Source organism: Pseudophryne corroboree, chromosome 2 (assembly GCF_028390025.1).
Source record: "Pseudophryne corroboree isolate aPseCor3 chromosome 2, aPseCor3.hap2, whole genome shotgun sequence".
NCBI classification, from domain to species: domain Eukaryota; kingdom Metazoa; phylum Chordata; class Amphibia; order Anura; family Myobatrachidae; genus Pseudophryne; species Pseudophryne corroboree.
The window spans coordinates 522,795,891-522,817,728 of record NC_086445.1 but is presented as its reverse complement, the minus strand read 5'-3'; the positions used below and the strand labels follow the sequence as shown (position 1 = coordinate 522,817,728).

At 43.3% G+C, this 21,838-nt stretch overlaps 1 protein-coding gene across 2 annotated transcripts in view; it reads right to left on the bottom strand.

Moving 5' to 3' along the window:
• Positions 1–1,149: 1,149 nt before the first annotated feature.
• The window catches only part of LOC135033530 (cell cycle control protein 50B-like), a 77,208-nt gene continuing 56,519 nt past the window's right edge, over positions 1,150–21,838 (bottom strand). For both annotated transcript variants that reach the window (XM_063954189.1, XM_063954190.1), the window contains exons 3-8: positions 17,991–18,095; positions 15,757–15,864; positions 14,402–14,492; positions 14,173–14,316; positions 13,218–13,421; positions 1,150–2,884 (exon numbers count right to left, since the gene is read on the bottom strand). In XM_063954189.1, coding sequence (XP_063810259.1) covers positions 2,700–2,884; positions 13,218–13,421; positions 14,173–14,316; positions 14,402–14,492; positions 15,757–15,864; positions 17,991–18,095 — 837 coding nt within the window. In that variant the 3' untranslated portion in view covers positions 1,150–2,699. The remainder of the gene's footprint in view (positions 2,885–13,217; positions 13,422–14,172; positions 14,317–14,401; positions 14,493–15,756; positions 15,865–17,990; positions 18,096–21,838) is intronic.

Here is a 21,838-nt window from a genome sequence, read left to right as displayed (position 1 = left end):
ACTCTCAAAGCCGCTGATCTGACGCTTAGTGAATCTGTCCCAATGTGTTTCAGTATCTTCTATTGGCTATATAGGTGTGCAAATACCAAGGCAGTATGTATCAATAGCAAGAGTTGTGATATCTTAGCTCGGCTTCTGTCTGCTAGTCAGCCAATCTACACTGTGTATCTGTGCATTAAATGTTTAGACAGATTGATGAGAAGTTGCCCATAGCAACAAGGAGCTTTTAACTGTTATTTTATAAACTGTGCTAAATGAATATCTAGAAGTCAATTGGTTACTATGGCCAACTTTGCCACTGTATTTCTCTCTTGAAAGTTTGATACATTTCCCCTTGTGTCACATGTTTGATGGTTGCCAGTCAGATAGGAGTAACAGAAAATACTGTGGACCTAATTAGTTAAGCATAAACACTCCAGCAGCTTAATGTACAGTACCCAGCTTTTCATATAGGAGCATTTTAAAAATGTCGAGTCCATTTGATAGTGGAGGAATGGGGGCAAATGTTTTGATTACTGCTAAATGGCAAAAAGGTGATCCTAATCATCAATGCAGCAGAAATGACTTAGAAAATGCAGACGTAGTATATAGCCTGCTGTTACAAATTACGAGAAGCACAGACAGCATAAACTCTGTATAACCATGGGGCAGTACAGATGGTGTAATGGTTAGCATTACTGCCTCACAGCACTGAGGTCATGGGTTCGATTCCCACCATGGCCCTAACTGTGTGGAGTTTGTATATTCTCGCCGTACTTGCGTGGGTTTCCTCTGGGTACTCCGGTTTCCTCCCACAATCCAAAAATATACTGGCAGGTTAATTGGCTTCCAACAAAAATTAACACTAGTGTGAATGTGTGTGTGTGTGTGTGTGTGTGTGTGTGTGTGTGTGTGTGTGTGTGTGTGTGTGTGTGTGTGTACATGTGATAGTGAATATAGATTGTAAGCTCCACTGGGGCAGGGACAGATGTGAATGGCCAAATATTCTGTAAAGCGCTGCGGAATATATGTGTGCGCTATATAACTAATAATAATAATAATAATAATAATAACAACAACCACCACCGTGTGCATGATACCGCAGCATCACAGAGTCACAATTTGGTATTTTCAGGCATAGTAAAAAAAAAAAACACACAACACTATTGCTAAACGGATATTCATACAGATTTTATTTCAAACAGTATAGTAAAACAAAGAACATTTAATAACATAAAAATATAATTTTATTTTGCTGCATAAAAGAAACAAAATCAGCATACATACTTATTGTACCTTTTAAAGAAATGCATGGACAGAGGTAACCTATACTTCAGTATTATTGCCTATACTGTAGGTGAGATTTAATTTGACGAAGGGGCTCTCTACTGTATTATATAGAGACCCCAGTAATAAAGATACCCAGGACAACACGTTAAGCAAAATTTGGGTTTAAGGGCCTTCCCATGGAATGCCACAACTTTCTGACCAGGAACTGCAGCATTATAAAGTGAAAGTAAGCATGACTGTAAAGATAATAAGTAAACTCTTCCACTGTGAAAACCGCACATGGAGCTCTTTGATTGCAGACTTGCTCTCATGTGACTGGAGCACTGAGCCCATTTTAATTTAAAGTTACAGAGACAGAGAACATCTTCATGGTAGAACACCATGATCTATTATACAGAAAATCACAGCATTCTAATAAGCAGTAGTCTTTGTAAACATTATTTTACCAAAAGTTATCTTTTTAAAAGAGTGTATTTTACTTATTTAAAAGGACTTTTGAAAGAACACCTTTATGTTTTATTTACACCATGTTACAGAATAATTGGAGGTGTTAACTTTTGATTTCATTCTCAAGATTTGATGCTGAAGCAAAAACATTTTACAACATAAACAAATCTTACAAGAAAATTCTAAGAAGTTGCTATGTAAAGACATGGTAGTTATGGTATAGTTGCATACATATATTACCCCTTTCACATTGCACAACACGGTATGTGCCATGTCAAAAGGGGTTCACTACGGTATGCCGGCGGTCGGGCTCCCGGCGACCAGCATACCGGCGCCGGGAGCCCGACCGCCGGCTTACCGACAGTGTGGCAAGCGCAAATGAGCCCCTTGCGGGCTCGCTGCGCTCGCCACGCTACGGGCACGGTGGCGAGCTATGCACGCCACGCTATTTTATTCTCCCCCCAGGGGGGGTCGTGGACCCCCACGAGGGAGAATAAGTGTCGGTATGCCGGCTGTCGGGATCCCGGCGCCGGTATACGGTGCGCCGGGATCCCGACAGCCGACATACTGAAGACCACCCGTCAAAAGGGGCCATGGAGAATTCCTGGGTTGCCCAACCCGGTAATTCAACCAAGGTTTAAGAAGGGTCATTCCCGGGTTGAATACCGGATCAGTGGCAGTGTGAACGTGTTCCCAGGTCTATGCAACCCGGGACCCATTTACTACATTGGGAGAGGAGATCATCTCCCAGCGCCGGCTCCACCCCTCGCTGCTATGGCAACCTGACTCGGCATATTGCCGGTCAGGAAGCCTGTTGTTAGGGTTCAACGCCAGATCCTACCAGGGAAGGACCCGTTTCCATTTCCCGGGTGGGATCCGGCACTGGAGATGTGAAAGAGGTATATGTTTTATGTTGAACTTTATGTAAACAGCAATGTAATTTAAAATCATTAGCAACTTCAAAATGGTCACTTTGCGTAATGCTAGATGTCATCATCGCTTCTCCCCTGGTACTTTACAAATACAATCAGCATTATGATGGCAAAGAAAGTACATAGAGATCCGAAAGCAAGATATGCAATTCCCAGGAATGGGTTCTTTCCTCCCATCCAAGACACACTGCTGAATACAATTTTCTTTCGTCCACCAAAACTTATGACTGGATAATCTGTTAATCAGGTTAAGGTTTCTCAACAGTCAATGGTGACTTAACTTTATCAACGATTCAGAATGATGTAATATGAAAATACTTTGTGCAATGTAACAAAAACAATACCGTACATACACACCCCAAAATATTCATATAAATACATTAAGACTTACAATTAGATTAAGCCCCTCTACAGATGTAGTCATGCTCAGCTTTGCTGCGATGCAGCATGCGGCAACACGGCGTGCTACATGGCGTGCCAGACTGCGACTAATGAAGTGATCGCCGGGTGCGAATAGTCACAGCGTGGCATGCCATAGAGCATGCTGCATCGCAGTAAGATGAGCATGGCTACATCTGTACCATGGACTTTGTGACCAAGCCCGCCATGAATCTCACCATAGACTTTCACACAATGTGCATCTTATTCGCATCACTAACGCAACAAAATAACAATGAACGGGTATCCTGAACACTGGCACGCTGGCATTGCATGCTGCTGCTGTGTGCAACTCAGACGCTAACCTGGGTAAAAAGGTAAAAGACAGAAGTTTAATACAAATAAGCCGCACCGTGCTTCACACCACATATTGTGCTTAACCTCTGACTCTATACCAACTCCATTGTGACAAAAGGTACTAACCTTATGTGCCTACTACACTATAAGCCACTTTGTATGTGGCTACGCATGGCAAAGCGCATAAATTGCGCCATACGCTTCACTTCACATAATGCAATAAGGATAGGTGTGATGACAAGTGTAGTACGCAGTGCTCCTATAAAATGCCTTTGCAAAGTATCTATTTTTAATACTTGTGAGGATCGCACGTCCTACTGGGTTCTAAATCTCCTATGCAGATTGTTACAAACAAAACAGTTTATTCTGTAGATGGCATTACAGGCATGAGGATTTACAATCACCAGACAGATGTGATTATTTGCAGGTACAGCGCAAACAGGTGACAGAAGCATAGTTCCTGTTCATCCATCCACAAACACACCAATACAGTTGTAAACACAGGTTATATCCCCTTTATTATTGCCACAGGTTTTAGCTAGTTGTGGGCAGATTGTGATAGGTGGTGAAATGATAAGACTGTAATGTCTATGTATTAAGCCTTGGAGAGAAATAGAGTGGACAGAGATAAAAGAACCAACTGATCAGCTCTAAACTGCCATGTCACAAGCTGTGGGGCCTGTGTGTACCAAGACTTGGAGAGAGATAAAGTGGATGGAGATAATGTACCAGCCAATCAGCTCCTAACTGCCATGTTACATGCAGTGTTTCAAAAAAAGCTGATTGGTTGGTACATTATCTGTCTACTTTATCTCTCTCCAAGGATTAGTACATAGGGGTCTATAGCTCTCTCCACAGCTTCATGCATAGACCCCTTAACTCTGTGTGTCCTCCCATCATGGAGGTTCGTTACGGTTGGCTCCCTGTGGAGGAGGAGCCTATGAGTCCAATCTAGGGCACAAGCACACAATGACCTGGTTGGCTAAAAGGTTGACAGAATAATATCTGCATATGCTAATTGTTCACCCCAGACCAAACACCTGACATTTGCACCTCCTTAAAAGCTGAAGAGGTAGAACGGTTGAGAGGAGGGGCATGCAAATGCAGCCTCAGTACAGTAAGGGCTAATACACATATGCAGTCAGATTCAAAGCACGGGTATGCAGGTATACATGACAATAGGTATATCTGTTGCAGGATGGTGCGAATATCTATGCAGATAATGGTGTAGAATAAAAACAAAAACACACACTAGAAGTTTTGACAGCATCAGCACACGTCCTAAGATTGTAACAGCAACAATCGGGATAATGAAGCATAGTGTCCTACCAAAAAAGTAACTACTGGTCCTAGGTTATGACAAGCTAGACTGGTAACACCATAATAGGGAAAACCTAAGAGAGAGTCAGTGTCACCCAGCTCTGACCTATTTAACAAAGGGATGAATTCTCTGAGGAAATTAGGCATGCAACAAAAATAATAAAAACATAAAATAAAAAATAAATAAATAAATGCTGAAAGCACTAGGACTCTTCCCACACCCCTGTAGAGTACTGAAGTTTAAATGGTTAAACTGCTCAGTGGCCCCCTCAGTCAATATGAGCCTTACAATTTCATTGGATGGGGAGTTGGATACCTCAAGTGGAGTATGATTGTTGAGCCCCCACTTAGGCCCAGGCCAGTAGCAGAAAAAAAATTCCCTCTTGGGACAGTACTAAAGGGTGGCCATTCTGTCTACCAAAACAATGCAATTTAATAGACTTGTTTGAGTCTCCCCTCCACGTGCTCCCGGGTCCACTACTCACTAGTTCAGCTGCTACTGTTGCACATGTATAAAGGTTTTAAAAAAAGTGCTTTTATTAAAGTCTATTGAAGTGTGCCCCTAAAAGGAATTCTCTAAAAAAAAAAAAAAAAAAAAATTATATATATATATATATATATATATATATATATATATATATATATATATATATTTCCTCGCCAAAACTGTGCCATAACTTTAGATAAGTTTAGGTTTGTTAACTGGGAAGTGTGGCAATCAGCTGCGGGTCCTTGGTTTATATAAAGAAAAATATACAGCTTCTTGTATTAGACTAGAGTGTGCGCCTTTACAAATTTTCTACATCGTTATCACACAGAGAAAGATGGTAAAAGCCATGGTTTACAGCAAACACAAATGGTTTAATCCAGAGGTTCTCAAACTCGGTCCTCGGGGGCACACACAGTGCATGTTTTGCAGGTAACCCAGCAGGTGCACAGGTGTATTAATTACTCACTGACATTTTAAAAGGTCCACAGGTGGAGCTAATTATTTCACTTGCGATTCTGTGAGGAGACCTGCAAAACATGCACTGTGTGGGGTCCTGAGGACCGAGTTTGAGAACCTCTGGTTTAATCTGTTCATGATTTCAGAAAACCAAAATAAATAAATAAATAAATAAATACAAAAAAAAAAGAAAAAAAAAAAAAGAAGAAGCTATAAATACTTAAGCAATGCTCACTGAACACAAACATGAAGCCATGAGCTGAGCAGCGGAATACTTCCTTTACCATCCACATGGACTACAATTTGGAATAGTAACCTGTGCCAAGCGCAGCGGTAGTAGAAAGAGGCACCTTGCCCAAAGGATGGCGAGGGGATGTGGTACTCTAATGGGGCTTGTTTGTGGCAGAAAAGTGCTAAAACACGCAAAAAACCTTTTGACCCTGTCAACCTTTTCGACTGTCTACCTATTCTATGCTGACCATTAGTGGTCGCCCTACTGACTGTAGACCTTTTTAGTCTAGATCTAATAATCCACACCCGGCCCTGGTTACCCATCAAATAAATAGAAAAAAGAAAAGAAGGCATGATTTGTCAAGTGGTCAGAAAAAAAACAAGACGACGACTATGGGTTTTAAAAATCTCTCTTTTGTTACTCAGCACTAGCCCAACACAATCACCTTTCTTATCTTGTTGTGTGATGCATAGCATTATTTACTACAGTTTTCTGCACTGACCGTCAAATACACAGTTAAGTCAGCCATCCCCATTCAGAGCTGAGCGCACGGCTTGCCACCACCATCATCATGTTCTGTGTCTCCTGATGTATAATGTCCGCTTGTGATGATCACCTCAGTTGGGACATAATGCACGTTACCAAGCAGGAATAAAATGGGAAGGTCGATGTGGTCAGTGGCATCAAAGCCTCTTGAAGCAGTACTTTAGGAGCTATCTATTAATGTCAAGCATAAGAATCACCCATCCTTTGGGTTCCAGTTGGCCTATTCATCTAATAGTTTATTTGAAAGTTTTCAGCATGAGTGTATTGCCAAATATGGAGCATGTTTAGCTTTAATAAAGCCATTTTATATCATTGGTCTGCAGCCATCTATTAAACCACTTATACCCGTGACAGTGGAATGCAGAGATATTGGAAAGGTTGGCTATTTTATACTGGCAATTTCATCCAATCATATGCTTGAAAATGTAACCCCCTAAAGGTCCCTATATACTATAACGAAATGTCTGAGGCTGAGGTCGGATGTAATTTCCCTTGAACTCCCCCAGGACCTTCCCGGGAGCGATTCCATACGATTTGGTACTTTTGTGCTATTTTTGCATAAGATATATCGCATGCGATTGATGAAGCCGCTATACATCGCATGCAATATATCGTACGGCATACAATTGTACCATGAGATATATCTGATGGGCTAGATAGAGGGCTATGGGGGCTGGGAGTGTCCTGAGAATGCCAGTCAAACTTCCCTGCGATACATCACATGCAATATATCACATGCGATATATCACATGCACAAAAAACACACTTTTTTCATCCGATTCTATCCAATTCCGATATATCATTAGTGCAGCACCAAAGACCTAGGGGATCCTATCCGACAACCACGGAGACGCGCATGAGATTGGATACGATCTAAAACACATACAAATTGTACACAATTTCATACAATATATCAGACGGATATATCGGAATTGTATGAAATCATCCTAGTGTATGGGGCCCTAAGAGATCCTAGTGTGGTAACTCTCCATGCCAAAATAATGTATTGTGGTGCTGACTTAACCATATATGATGGCTGCACAGTCTAAAAAAATTCATAATCTAGAGAGACAGCTGGGAAGTATTACGTACAGTTCACTTTCCTTACATGTGGTGCCAGTCAGCAAGTGGTGCACAAGTCATATAAGAGACTAGAAAGATGGAGGGTGGAAATTGCTTTTTAGGCACTTCATGGTGCTGCCCATAGCCGACAGCACTGACTAGGGCCACTACAGCATCCCTGCCCTACTTGAATAGGCCCTTAATCATTTTTAGCTCCAGGTCACTAATCTGGCACTGCTCTTAGAAACAGATTAAATGACTGATTCCTGCATTTTGGTTTAAACCCAGCTCTTAACATGTATACATAGTACCAAATGCACGTGCAGCACATTGACACTGGATCAGAATGAGAACGGATCACAGAGCCTCTCGGATTAAAATCAGGCTCTACTATGGCATACAAATGCTCCTGGGGGAATCCGTCCCCCTGTAAGTAAATGCAGAGGAGCAGCAAAACTCTGAGTGAAGGGGTTAATAATAATGGAAGTGTTAATAATAGTACGACTGGTTTCTATAGAAATCCTAATAAGAATGCACAATGGAGGAATTAATAATGGTTGCTATGGACAACTTCTCCACTCTTTAGAAGGATTGATACATTTCCACACATTATGTTTACTTCCCACTTCATGTAAAGAATCTAATCTATGAAAAGTACATACTGAGTGGTGACATTTCCCAACATTAGTGAGATTCCATATTGCTACTCAGGGCCGTCTTAAACAACAGTGTAGGCTCCTGGGCAAAGCAATGCCCTGGGACTCCTACCCATCCTGCAGCAGTAGGGGTGGGGGGTGCTATCAGCGGCAGCTTTGATGTCCCGTGGGCGGTAGGGGGTGTTTTATCTTTCACTCAGCATGTAGGACCTGGAGCATTAATTTCTGCTAATTTCTCCTTTACTGCACAGATTGCAGGAGATGAAGCGGGAGGGCGAACACTAAACTGTAGAAGAGGGCTTTGGGTTGAATGAAGGGGCTCCAGTACATGCCTTCCAGGGTAGTACGGGGTGTTTAATATGCAGGGGAGGAGTGGATGGTGGAGTGGGCTTAATATTCATCATTTTCCGATGGGAGGGAAGCTTGTTTGAATGCAGATCTCTAGTTCCTGGAAATAACTTGTTTAGCGGTCAATGGGGGAAAAAAAAAACCCACACGAGAGTCCCACCTTTCAGGAGGTCCTGGGGACTTGGGGATCAGAGTTCAGGAGCCAGAGCAATCCACCGACAAATATATAAAACTGCATACAAGGTGTGTGTAGCTGGAGCAGGGACCAGCTACTGGAAGGCTGATATCTCTGGTTCTGGGCATAGTATTACAAGCTGCCAGCATCCACCAAAAGGGTAGAAATCCCAGCTTTTGGTGTATTTCCTCAGATAAACTCTACAGAACCTGAGATAACTGGGAAGAGCAATTAACATGCTCGGATGGGGACCACTGCTTTGAAGTCACATATCTTCGGTTCCCCAGGCCAGATTTTCAAAAATCTAGTACCCCTGGAAAAAGGGGCCCCTCAGCTATCCGCCTAAAGCCCTTGGGCAACTGCCCCTTGAGCCCACACTAAAAGACGGCCCTGTTGCTACTCCTCCAGGGAAACTAATTTCCTGTACCAAGGTGGCCACCAAGGCTCCTACTGAGCATGTGCGGAGTTATCTTGAGACTGTTTGAGAAATGCTGAGTTACCCCGGTACCTACATACACTCACTGGCTGGTGAGCTGTATGACACCCTGCTTCACTCAAGCTCTGCTGCATTTACCAGTGTGTATAACAGTGAGTACAGCTGTACCTGCTTTATCTTAAATAAAACCTATGTGCTGGTTAAGTAACAGAGCTATTCATGGCTGTAAGACATCCACTGATTTGTGCAGAAACACATCCTCCAGCCTATACACACGTTTCCAACATACTGTAGTTAATTCCTTATGTAACTTATGTTTGCGATTCGGTCTACTAAAATAATCAAATTTGATAGACTTGTTTCAGTCTCATCCCACATGCATCTAGGTCTACTACTCACTAGTTCTGCTGCTGTTACACATATAAAAATGTGCTAATTAAAGTGCTCTGGCTGATTCAGTGACTCCATGTGAAAGTGCAGAAACCTCTACCCAGATTGCAATCTTTCCATACCAACCTGGATATCTTCTCAATCAGTCTGCACTATGTACACATTATACATCCATGCTCCAAAACTAGCTAGCTAGTTATTTATGTTTTTAGTTAATTCAATATTAGCCTTCATCTTTCTTCTCGCAATTATTTATACGGTCAGCATGGGTGAAGTGGCCAGAAGCCCTAACAGTATGCAGTAATGGGGGGAAATAATGATGGTAGAAGGTAATCTCATACTATGCAATGCAGCTTGGCTTTTTAGGTCGACAGGGACCATGTCGATATTCATCATGTGGACAATGGAGCAAATGTTGGCATGTTCAGAATGGCGACAGGATCACGTCATCGACAATGCGCTAGTCAATTATCCTAACCCTTAACAGTAGTGTTGACATTTCCACTATGTTGACATTATGCTTATTTTGGTACACTACTGTGATGTTAGTGTATTAGAATGCTTAATATTTGTAGACACTCCCTTACTAATGTGTAAGCCTGAATCTTCAGTGATGGTCCCTGGGACCAGGGGGATGCTGGGAAGTGGGTGGTCCAGTGTGCAGTGTGCCTGGAGTTGGTGATGGAATAAACACAGCACAGCAGTGAACTCACATGTCTCTGTGTCCTGATAACTGGATTTACAAACATATGAACAAAACAACTATTTGCCAACATTTTAACAACATAACATTTTAAAGGTCTGACTGCATACCTGCTATGCAGCTTTTGTTCTCTAGTATATATTACAGACTAAGCTTGTATTATGTACTGGTCAGTTATGGGGAATGCAGAAGATTTAGGAGAACACCAGATATGTGTTGTCATTGGGTTTGTTTTCCTCCCTAGGGGGTTCTATATGTCCCACTGACAGGTGATTCAGCTCAGATGCTTTTAGGCTTGCTAATAATGTATTTCTGACAAAATGTTGCAGATTACTGTGATGGCAGTGTAGTACTGGGACATGAAGGGCCCACCGGGGGAATGCAGTGATAGGGGCCCATACTTAAGGGTGTGGCCAACTTACAAAGGGGGTGTGGCCAGCCTCCACAGAGGCTTGAAATACACAATAGTCTAGTGCAGTGTAATGCAACATATCTACCATGTATAATACAAGTGCACAGTCTGGAACCTGATCCCTAGAGGAAGGAGTGGGCATTCAGGCAGTGGGGCCCACCGGTGGTTTCCCTGGTACCCCTGTGGGCCAGTCCGACCCTGTGTGATGGTGTCACATTCAGCTGATTTTCAAGCTTGCCACGCTTGAACTGACTTTTGGAGCATGGAGGTGCTGCAATTACTATTGTCAGGGAGATTTAGTTTTTTATATAAAGTAAGAACAAGGTACAATAGGAGTCTATAAGCCTTTCCTAGTGTTACACTACATAAACTTGGCTTATTTTTACTTTCCCCTCCATGAGTTACAACTAAAATATGCAAAGTGCATACCATACCACTGGCGTTTTTAGAATGGGTGCAATGTGTGTGGTGCACACAGGCTCCTGAGTCCAGGAGCAGGGGGGGGGGGCGGGGGGGGGGGGGGGGGCACACTGCATCCATTTAAATACTTACCTTACTGGAGTCCAGCAGCGAGCGCAGAAAGCGCGGCGGAAATCACCACCAAAATGGCCGCCGCGCATTCACCGAAGCCAAATTGATCTCCGGATAATGGCGGGCGCCATGTTTCCAGACACCTGCGCAGTACAGCGCCGTTCAGAGGAGGGGGCCCACCGAGAGGTGCACACGGGCCCCCTCCTCTGTTGAAACACCCCTGTACCATACCATCCGCTTGGAGGCTGAATAGATGGTGGTGTCACCCCCCAACACCACTTGCGCAGTAGCACAGCTGGGGGGGGGGGGGGGGAGAGTGTGCCAGTAATACTGCCAGTCCAGAATGATCTCCAGTCACTTGCCCCATGTTTCTTCAGATCCAGCCAGCCCCCTTCTGTCACTCCTGCCACCTCCTACAGGCCACAGACACTTACCTTATCCTTGATAGAGATGTCTTAACCGGCGTACTTAGTGTTTTGGCGAGCTGCTGCAGCTAAGGTGACCAGCCTTAATAGGTACAGATTAGAAGAACGGGATGATGCAGCGCTCAACCTACAGAGTGTTGTATGTTTACTTAGTTCGCTGTGGACCATAAACTAAAAAAGATGTACATGAACAATTGAAATAGTATGGTTTTTACTGAGCCCACGTGATAAATCAATCTGGAGTACAATGGTCATAACATAAAAACCATAAACTGTGCATTATATACTTCTTTAGATATAGGGGGATATTCAGTTGTTTGAAAAGTCGGTTAGGTGTCCGTTTTTCCTATCTAATAGACATGGAAAAACAATCACCCAACTGACTTTTCAAACAATTGAATACTGCCCATTATGTCTGTATATACACTGTGCTATAAGTCACACAGGTGAACGTTGTGGTCACCAAGTAAAAATCCAGAATTGGATTTAAAGGTCCATACACACTTAACGATAAAATGAGCGACGTCGCTCATTTTCCCCCTCCTTGAGCGACGTCGCTCATTTTATTGTCAAGTGTGTATGCCGCCAGCGACGACCGATGCGCGGCCCTGCGGGTCGGCAACGATCGTCGCTGTCGGTAGGGCATGCATGAAGGATGTGGACTGTCGTCCACGACCTTCATGCAGGGCTGGCGGGGGCGTGACGTCACTGAGCGATATGAGCGGTCATATCGCTCAGTGCGTACAGGCGGCCGCCGACCGGCCGGCCAGGGAGGGGGAAACATTAGACGATGTCGCTCACAGAGCGACATCGTCTAAGGTGTATGGGCCTTAAGAACGATCATTTGAGTATGCAGTGGATGGTATTAACCCACAATGTGTAAACAAATAAACAAAACAACTCAAAATAAAACAAAGTTTTTATCCAGCAAGAACACTCCCTTAAGGGAAGTACAATTAATTCAATTTAGTCTGCTGTGATCCAGCTTGAGAGAAAAAATCCTCTTGGCTGTGAACCAGCTATCTGGGTATTTACTGTAAGCTGAATTGCAGTAATTACCGAGATAGCTTGTTCACAGCCAAAAGGATTTTGGCTGTGTTTATTCATTTACCCATTGTGGGTTAATACCATCCACTGCATCCAGCTCTGGATTTTTACTTGATGACAACAACGTTCACCTGTGTGATTTATAGCACAGTGTATATACAGACATTATATCTAAACAAGTATATAATGCAGTTTATGATTTTTGTTTCATATTTTAGGACCATTGTACTCAAGATTGATTTATAATGTGGGCTCAGTAAAAAACATACTATTATCTCAGTTGTTCACTTACCTTATCCTGTGTCTTCTGGCTGCTCCTCTTTGTTCTGCAGCAGCTCCCCAATCTGAAAGCGGTGCGGCAAGTGTGACATCATAACGTCACAAGTGCCTTGTCTCAATAAAGATGACAAAATCCCCACAATGATAGATCCACCTATAACTGCTGTCTGCGTTGCTGCAGTGACCAGCAGTTCTAGATGGATCTCTGTGCCCCCCAGCAGCTGGCATTCGAAGGTCAATGCTTCCATGGCCTCCAGGAGTTCTGTCACTGCCCCTACAGAACCTTATACTTTATTGAACCTGTACCAGTGTCTGCAAAAGGATACTGTATATAATATTTAGTCTGTATTGGCCAGGAGGGAGACCTGCTGAGAAATTTCCACTCTCAATTCTGCGGTATAGCTTCCGAAAGGTAGGCAACGCTGCTGTTCTCATCCATACAATGAAATCTTCATTTATAAACCCTGTATTATATGGGTCACTTGACAAATTCCACGCTTCAGTTGTCCAGTTCTGTGGCTTCGCTGTTCCTGATTATATAAAAGAGGACAAAGGTTAGCAAGTTTAGTATGGATAAATTGTGACATGAATACTCTTAGGTTTAAATCAGATTTGGAAAAAGACAGAAATTAAATAAAAAAAATAAAAACACACACACACACACACACACACACACACACACACACACACACACATACACACACACACACACACACACACACTGAGCAGCACGGGGCATTATGTGGTAAAAAAAAAAATAAAATAAAAATTGTCGTACTGTAGATAATCGGTGTCTCTACTACATCTTTTTTTGTCATCGTCACACCTCCAAGTTATACCAAAGATGTTTTGTTTTGTCTTTCACTAAACCACAAAAGGCCAAAATATAATCTGCCAAATTGTGGTAATTGAGGTTCTTGAGCGGGATTTTCCAGTTTGGATCACGAGACCAAAAGATTTATTTTTTTCCCCCCATATTAGATTATGGCAGATGAAGAATGAAGATTTTGTTCCAACCCGGGAACTCAGATGAGTTATTCATGGGTCGTCCTCGTTTACACTGCACCATTACCCTGGTGGCTTCCTGGGTCGGATTCCTGTGTAACTGGATGAGTGTTATTTTTCTAGGACCCTTTTCCCACTGAGCCATGACCCAGGTAGACCCAACAATAACCCAGGTTATTGTGGCAGTGAAATGAACACCCGTGAATGTGACAACACACGGAGCCTCAGTGTTACTTACATTGTGCATTAGGCTCTTAGAGGCATTAAAAAAGTTACCTTGAAATATTTGACTTAAGCTCTCATTTCCAATTGTGGGATTCCGGAATTTAATGTTATAGTCAGTCCACCATGATATACCTTTCCCATTTAATGGAACGTCAACATAAGTTCCATTGGCATTATAGGACATGGTAATAATGTCTAAAGAAAAAGAATAAACATGTTCAGCTTGGTCTGGAAAATTGCATTTATTTAATCCAGCCTTGTAAGAGTGCTTAAATCTTACCATTAAACATACTGTTAGCAACAGCACCACACGGAGCAACTGGCTTCTGATTAGAATCCAATCTATATGGTACACAGTCATTGGAGGGATTCTACAATAATAAAATAACATAAAAAAAGGGGGAAATGAAAAAAAAAAAAAAAACTCTTTACATTTTCCATCATTACATACAGCAGTTTTGACAAACTACAAGGAAGCTGTCAGACTGCAGGTTTCACACTATAAAATGTATGGAATTCATTTAAACATGCCTGTGTCACTGTACAGAATTGTCCCAGTAATCATCTGAAATATCCTAATAGGCTCCACAAAAATAATAACATAACATACAGAGTGGTCATGGGACATGTAGAGGTTGTGCTGATTTACAAATGCATACTATGGCGAGATGTACTAAAGGGAAAATGTGGTGGTGGTGGTGGTGGTGGTGGTGGGGGGGGGGGGGGGGACAAACAAACAAACTCTGTTTTCTGGATTTTTACAGCATTTCCAAATGTACTAAGCCCTGCATCACGGGGCTTCGTTGCAGAGAGTAACACCGGCTTTTGCTGCATTCCCCCCCAAAGAGGGATCTGATCGGATTCTTCCCAGCACACCCCCCCCCCTCCGTGTCGCTCTGCGTATGTGCAGATGGACTCCCAGGCCCTTGACCGATCGCAAAGGACAGCTCTTATTGGGAGAGGGATACTAATTGCATATGTTAGTACATAATGGGCGGGATGCACTAAAAGAAAAATGTGGTAACCAGGGTTTTACGGCCTTTCCATATGCGCTAAGCACTCTATCCCGGGGCTTTGGTGTGGAGGGTAATGCCAGCTAGAAGGCCTATGGGCTTCTTTCTGCACTGTGCTGTGAGACGAATTGGATCAGATCCCTCCCAACATCCCCGCGGCTGCCGTATCACTATGCACATGCGCAGACAGACTCCCGAGGATGATACCCGGAAGTCCAGTAACTAGAGCTCAGTTAGCACCACAAAAGGACAGCTCTTCCGATGACAGCTTCCCTTTGGGGTACTAATCACATGTTAGTGCATATGCAATAAGCCCCACTGCGATGTGATGCGGAATGTAATGTATTCTACATTTACTTATAATAGCCTCCAGTTTACCAAGAACATGACAAAGACTGAAGAAGAAACAGAAGATTGCCCTTTTATATTATGATTAGATGGCCTTGGGCGGTTTTGTATTTCTCTGCTAGGATTCAGCTTACTATTCAATCACACTACCACCCCATGGCACATAAAACAATACATTTTGTCAAGCAACATTACTGCCGATTTAAATTTAGAGCTAAAACCACCACTTTGTAAATAAGTGTCTCTACTAATTGGATAAGAAAGTCAGACCTACCTTTAGATTATCAAGGAATCCACTTAACTGCGTATTATCTATAGATGACATATACCGATAGTGGTTCTGATAGAAATTTGATAGTTCATAATACATAAAAACAGGTGCCTAGAATAAAACAGGACAGTGATAAGATGAATCCTAAACACTATTTAGTTTGAAACAAAGATACTCCACTTATTCAGTCACAATCAGGACAAAGTATGAAATGCTAGCCTATAAACAGAGAACAATGGGTAAGATGCAGAGTTGAATTTATGCCTGTTTGCAGAGTGTACAGATGGAGCCATACTAATTGAGGCTCTGTCTGCAACTAACTAGGTGCGCCCCACTTGGCACACCGCCGGGAACAAATGGGATGCGAGTGCGTCGTAGACGCGCACGCACCCCATTTACTTCCAATGGGAGCATCTGTGTACGCTCGGCAGCAGGCCGAGGTGCAGGTGCGCCTAGGCATGCCGCTCGGCTCCGTCTGCGATGTAGCCACGCTCAATGAGTTCCATCTGTATCTTGTGTGTTTTCGCACTGCACATGTTCTGCAACCAAACATAGGCAAATATAGACTATGCAGAGTCATTGCATTTAGTAACATTTCCACTTGTGACTTAAGTGGCGTAACTTGGCTATAATGGGGTGTTTTGATTGCAATATATACAGCGTTGGAGGGGAGTGTAAATATGCGTTTCCATGCATTAACTTTTGCACCAATTATAGGCTGGTACAAGAGACCTTGATGATGACTGTGGTCTGTGTGCAAATCATCACAGGACTCTGGAGAGCTGTATAAGTGTGTCCTTATTAGCTGCAGTCATGCTGAATAATGGTTGCAAATGAACTTCCTGTAAAGCACACACTTCATGTATAACAAGTGGATGGCAACAATGTAACTTCCACCATCCACAAACAGCATACATCTATACAACTCTGCATATGAGTGCATATGCATTAAGTTCCATGCACACAATGCAGGAACGCTTGCAACCACCTTATAGTAAATGCAACTCTGCATCAGCCTGACTATTTGTGTACTTAATAAATCGTATACAAAAAAGTTTCCACTATCATTGATCATGAGTTAACCACCCTCCAGACTTGATAAACCTATGGCTGTCCACTTATTATAAAAGTACAAATCCCAGCATGCCTTCAGACACTGTCAAAGCATGCTGAGGCTTGGACAGCCACATCTTTTTACATCTGTCCTTAAGTCTTGAATACTGAAGCAAGAGATGTTATTAGGCGTGTTATATGCAATGACATTATTGTACTGTGACCCTTGAGAATGAGGTAGAATGGGTACCATGAAGTCTTATTAAATCGTAGGTGGTACATTTTAAATTAATCTTAAAAACATCGACATAAAAAAAAAATAAAAAAAAAATCTGTTAGTAAATATATGTTTTAGCCCCTGAAATGAAACCTCAACTTAAAAATATATAAACAACAGGGTAAAAGTGATCAGGATCGGGGCAGAATTAGAGGCGGGACACCTTGCCTGGCCTCAGCAACTCTGTACAGCACTGTCTGCAGATTTCTTTCTTGGCTGCTTCACCTCTGCCCACCCACAACTTCTAAGTACAGGCAGTTGCCTGATTTTGATAGGCTGGGCACTATACTCGGGAGTCGACACTGCACAGGCTTCTGACTGCCTCGCTTCCATCCACCTTTCCCGCCACAGCTACGGCCTGATATATGAAGCAGGGCTCAGAGCAGGCTTAAGTTGCCTTCCCTATGGCCGCTCCATTGTGCGCCAGCGACCAATGCCACCCAAGCACTACAGACAGTAATGCTTATGCGATCCATCCTAAATTTGGCCCTTAGATTCTAAAAGCGAGTATCAGTCCTTACTCTGCCTCCACATTTCAAAGGTCATTTTTCATGAAAAGGCAATAGAGGTATAGCTATTTAAATTCCCAAAAAATGGGAAACCATTTTTTTTAATTTAATTAAACTAATAAAAAGTTACATTTCAACTGATTGTCTATAAGTGTGCCCCCAAAAAGAGGTTTACTCTTTTCCCTTTGCTCCTCCTATGAGCAGAAGGATTCTCTGTTAATACTACTACTACGTTGGAAGTTTATAAAATATTATAGGTTTTTAAAAATGTATAACTTAGCCATTCATGGAAACAGAAGACAGAATACATTACTCCCTTCGCTATCTTGGGTTCAAATACAAAACTACAGTATCCTAAATAAACACACCAATAGAGATTACAACAGTATGGAACTTACCTGAAAGTATTCTGTTATATTAAAAGTGAAGTTGCAGTAGCAAGGCGTAGCAGCAGTTGCACATGGATAGCAATAATTACCTGACAGGGAACCTGTGTAGTCATACTAAAAAGAAACACATCATAATGTCATAATAAATATCTATGAAGTACTCCTTGTCACCTGCTGCTGATGGGAATAGACATATTGCTTTAGTAAAATGTGGATTACTAATATCTTCAATCATTAATAGGACCAGTTACTATTTGGGATGGCCACAAATGGAGCACAGTGTGTTCACAAAATAGCAGTTATCTGATTGAAATCAATTTTAGTTTCTAAGTAGTTATGTCAGCAGATAAGTGCACACACACACTTCTGCAGAAGTCCACAATTGATGACTGTGTAGTACACAAGTCCAGATTTCAGACCCAGGGATGTGTATTTTCAAAATAAATTCACAGAGTAGGTAAGGGGAATGTGCATCATTTTTTGGATAATTCCATTGGATCATTCTGGATCACCCATATGTGATCGCATCTCAAATGCAGGAAGGAGTTGGTATGCATCTCCTCCTGCGTGTGCATTGCTATGGACTACATTTGCTAAGCAGCTTTGAAACTGCAATCCATACTGACATAGGCCCTCTGTTAGCAATAATAGCAGCAAGCATATAAACGTTATTGAGAGCAGTCAGTGATTCAGTAGTCATTTAACAAGTACTTTTATTATGTTAGTGGTGTAACTAATGGAACACTGAGGAAATCAGTAGTAAGGTAAGTTGGAAAGGTAGAAGACATTGAAAAATGTATAGTTACTTTGGAAACACTAAACATAACAGACTAGTTTAAAAATATATATGTGATGAGCGGATTCGGTTTTACTCGGTTTTACTCGGTTCTCAAAACCGAATCTTATTGGCTATCCAAAATGGGGATTTTTGTTTACTTACCGTAAAATCTCTTTCTCTGAGTCCATCTGGGGGACGCTGCGCCGTTACTTGTGGGTTAGAGGTGTGTGGTAGTGGAGATTGGCACAGAACTATCAAAAGCTGACTCCTCCCCCCTCTAACCCCTCCCATCTCCTTCCTGCTCAGCCCTGATCAGTTAACGTTTAGCCAAGCCAAAGGAGATAGACCAGAATAAAAAATTAACCAATTAAACCAGACAAACTATGGGAGGGATCGCAGCGTCCCCCAGATGGACTCAGAGAAAGAGATTTTACGGTAAGTAAACAAAAATCCCCATTTCTCTGTCCTCCATCTGGGGGACGCTGCGCCGTTACTTGTGGGATTTCCCAAAGCAAGCTAATGAGAGGAGGGAGACGTTGACGGCATAGCCGTCTGTAAAATACGACGCCCAACAGAGGCAGTCTCCAAACTAAAAGTATGAAACCGGTAAAACTTTGTGAACGTATGGACTGACGACCAGGTCGCCGCCCTGCATAGTTGCTCAACAGATGCACCACCGCGAACAGCCCAAGACGCTCCAACTGCTCTAGTCGAATGAGCCTTAATTGAGTCAGGAACCGAAACGCTTGAGGACACGTAAGCCTGTCTGATGGCCGAAGTTATCCAACGGGCCACAGTGTTCTTAGAGGCAGGCCAACCTCGTTTGGGAGCATCAATCAATACCAGCAAGGAATCCGTACGACGGAAAGCCTCCGTGCGAGACAAATAAATACGTAAGGCCCGAACAACATCCAAGAGAGCCAAATGGGAATCCTCCCCCTGAGAAGATGACGGATTAAAAGCTGGAAGAACGATGTCCTGATTTAAATGGAATGCTGAAACAACCTTTGGAAGAAATGAAGGCTTTGTCCGCAGCACCACCCGATTTTCATGAAACACTAACAAGGGTGGCCTGCAAGAAAGAGCCGCCAACTCAGACACTCGTCTAGCTGAGGCAATTGCCAACAGAAAAACAACTTTTTGTGTTAGATAACGTAGTTCCACAGATTCTAGAGGTTCAAATGGAGACTTTTGAAGAGCCTTAAGTACCAAGTTTAAATCCCAGGGAGGAATCGGAGGAACAAAAGGTGGTTGAATTCGAAGTACTCCCTGCAGGAATGTTTGAACCTCTGGAATGATTGCTAATTTCTTTTGAAAAAGGACCGACAAGGCCGAAACCTGACCCTTCAGGGAAGAAAGTTTTAAACCCTTGTCAAGACCCTCCTGGAGAAAGGAGAGCAGGCGAGGAAGTCTAAACAAATGCGGAGTCAAGTTCCTTTTCTCGCACCAAGCAATGTAAATACGCCATACTCTATGGTAAATGCCAGAAGTCACCGGCTTTCTAGCCCGAATCATTGTCTGAACAACCGCACGAGAAAGGCCCTTTGCCTTCAGAATGTTGGATTCAAGAACCAAGCCGTCAAAGCCAGCCGATTTAAATCTGGGTGGCGACAAGGTCCCTGAAGCAGAAGATCTGGTCGCAGAGGGAGGCGAAAGGGGTCTCCGACGACCATGCTGTTTAGAAGAGTGTACCACTGTCGGCGTGGCCAATCCGGAGCCACCAGAATTATTGCAAGGCCTTCTCGCCGAATGCGTTGGAGTAGACGTGGGAGCAGTGGAATTGGTGGGAACACGTAACCCAGCTGAAATTGCCACGGAGCTGTTAGTGCATCGATCAGAAATGCTTGAGGATCCTGAGTTCTTGATCCGTAAACCGGAAGTTTTTTGTTGAGCCGTGACGCCATCAGGTCTAATTCTGGCACTCCCCAGCGATCCACTAGAGAAAGAAACACTTCCTGGTGAAGTTCCCACTCTCCCGGATGAATCGTGTGACGACTCAAAAAGTCTGCTTCCCAGTTTTCGACTCCCGGAATGTGAATGGCTGAAATCACGGGAATCCAACGCTCCGCCCACGTGAGAATCTGAGCAACCTCTCTCATTGCGGACCAGCTGCGAGTTCCTCCCTGTTTGTTGATGTAAGCCACTGCCGTGGCATTGTCGGATTGCACCCGAACTGGATGGCCCTGCACCATGGTCTGAATCCGAATGAGAGCATACCGGATCGCTCTCAATTCCAGAATGTTGATTTGTAGTTTTGACTCTTGATTGCTCCAGCGCCCCTGTAAATGATGAGTCTGGAACACTGCTCCCCAACCGCTGAGGCTTGCGTCCGTGGTTACCATCATCCAAGACCAGACCGTGAACGGCGCACCCTTCCTCAGATTGTGACTGTGAAGCCACCAGTAGAGCGACTGACGAGTTCTTATCGACAAGCGTATCAACTGCAGTTCGAGGCGCGAATCCGTCCGAGTCCAACAGTGGAGAATCTGAGCTTGAAGAGGTCGGGCGTGGAATCTGGCGTATGGAACTGCCTCGAATGAGGCTACCATCTTGCCCAGTACCTGCATGCATCTGAGGACTGATACTGCCGGCAATTTTAACAAGGTTCTGATTCTGGCTTGTAAGTCCTGAATCTTGTCTGTAGGAAGAAACACCTTCTGGCTGTTGGTGTCGAATAGAAGACCCAGAAAAACCATTTTCTGTGACGGGAGTAGAGATGACTTTGGAAAATTGATTATCCACCCGAAAGACTGTAGAGTCTCTATCGTTAGACGCAGGTTCTGAGTGAGAATCTCCGGTGACGGGGCCTTGATCAACAGGTCGTCCAAGTATGGAGTGATGTTGACCCCTTTGCAACGGAGAACTGCGACGACATGACCCAGGACCTTCGTAAACACCCGGGGAGCCGTAGAAAGACCAAAGGGAAGGGCCCGAAACTGAAAATGCCACGGACCTACTGCAAATCTCAGAAGTGATTGATGTCCTGTCCAAATTGGAACATGTAGGTATGCGTCCTTTATATCTATTGAAGCCAAATATTCCCCTGGCTCCATGGCTGCGATAATGGAGCGAATGGATT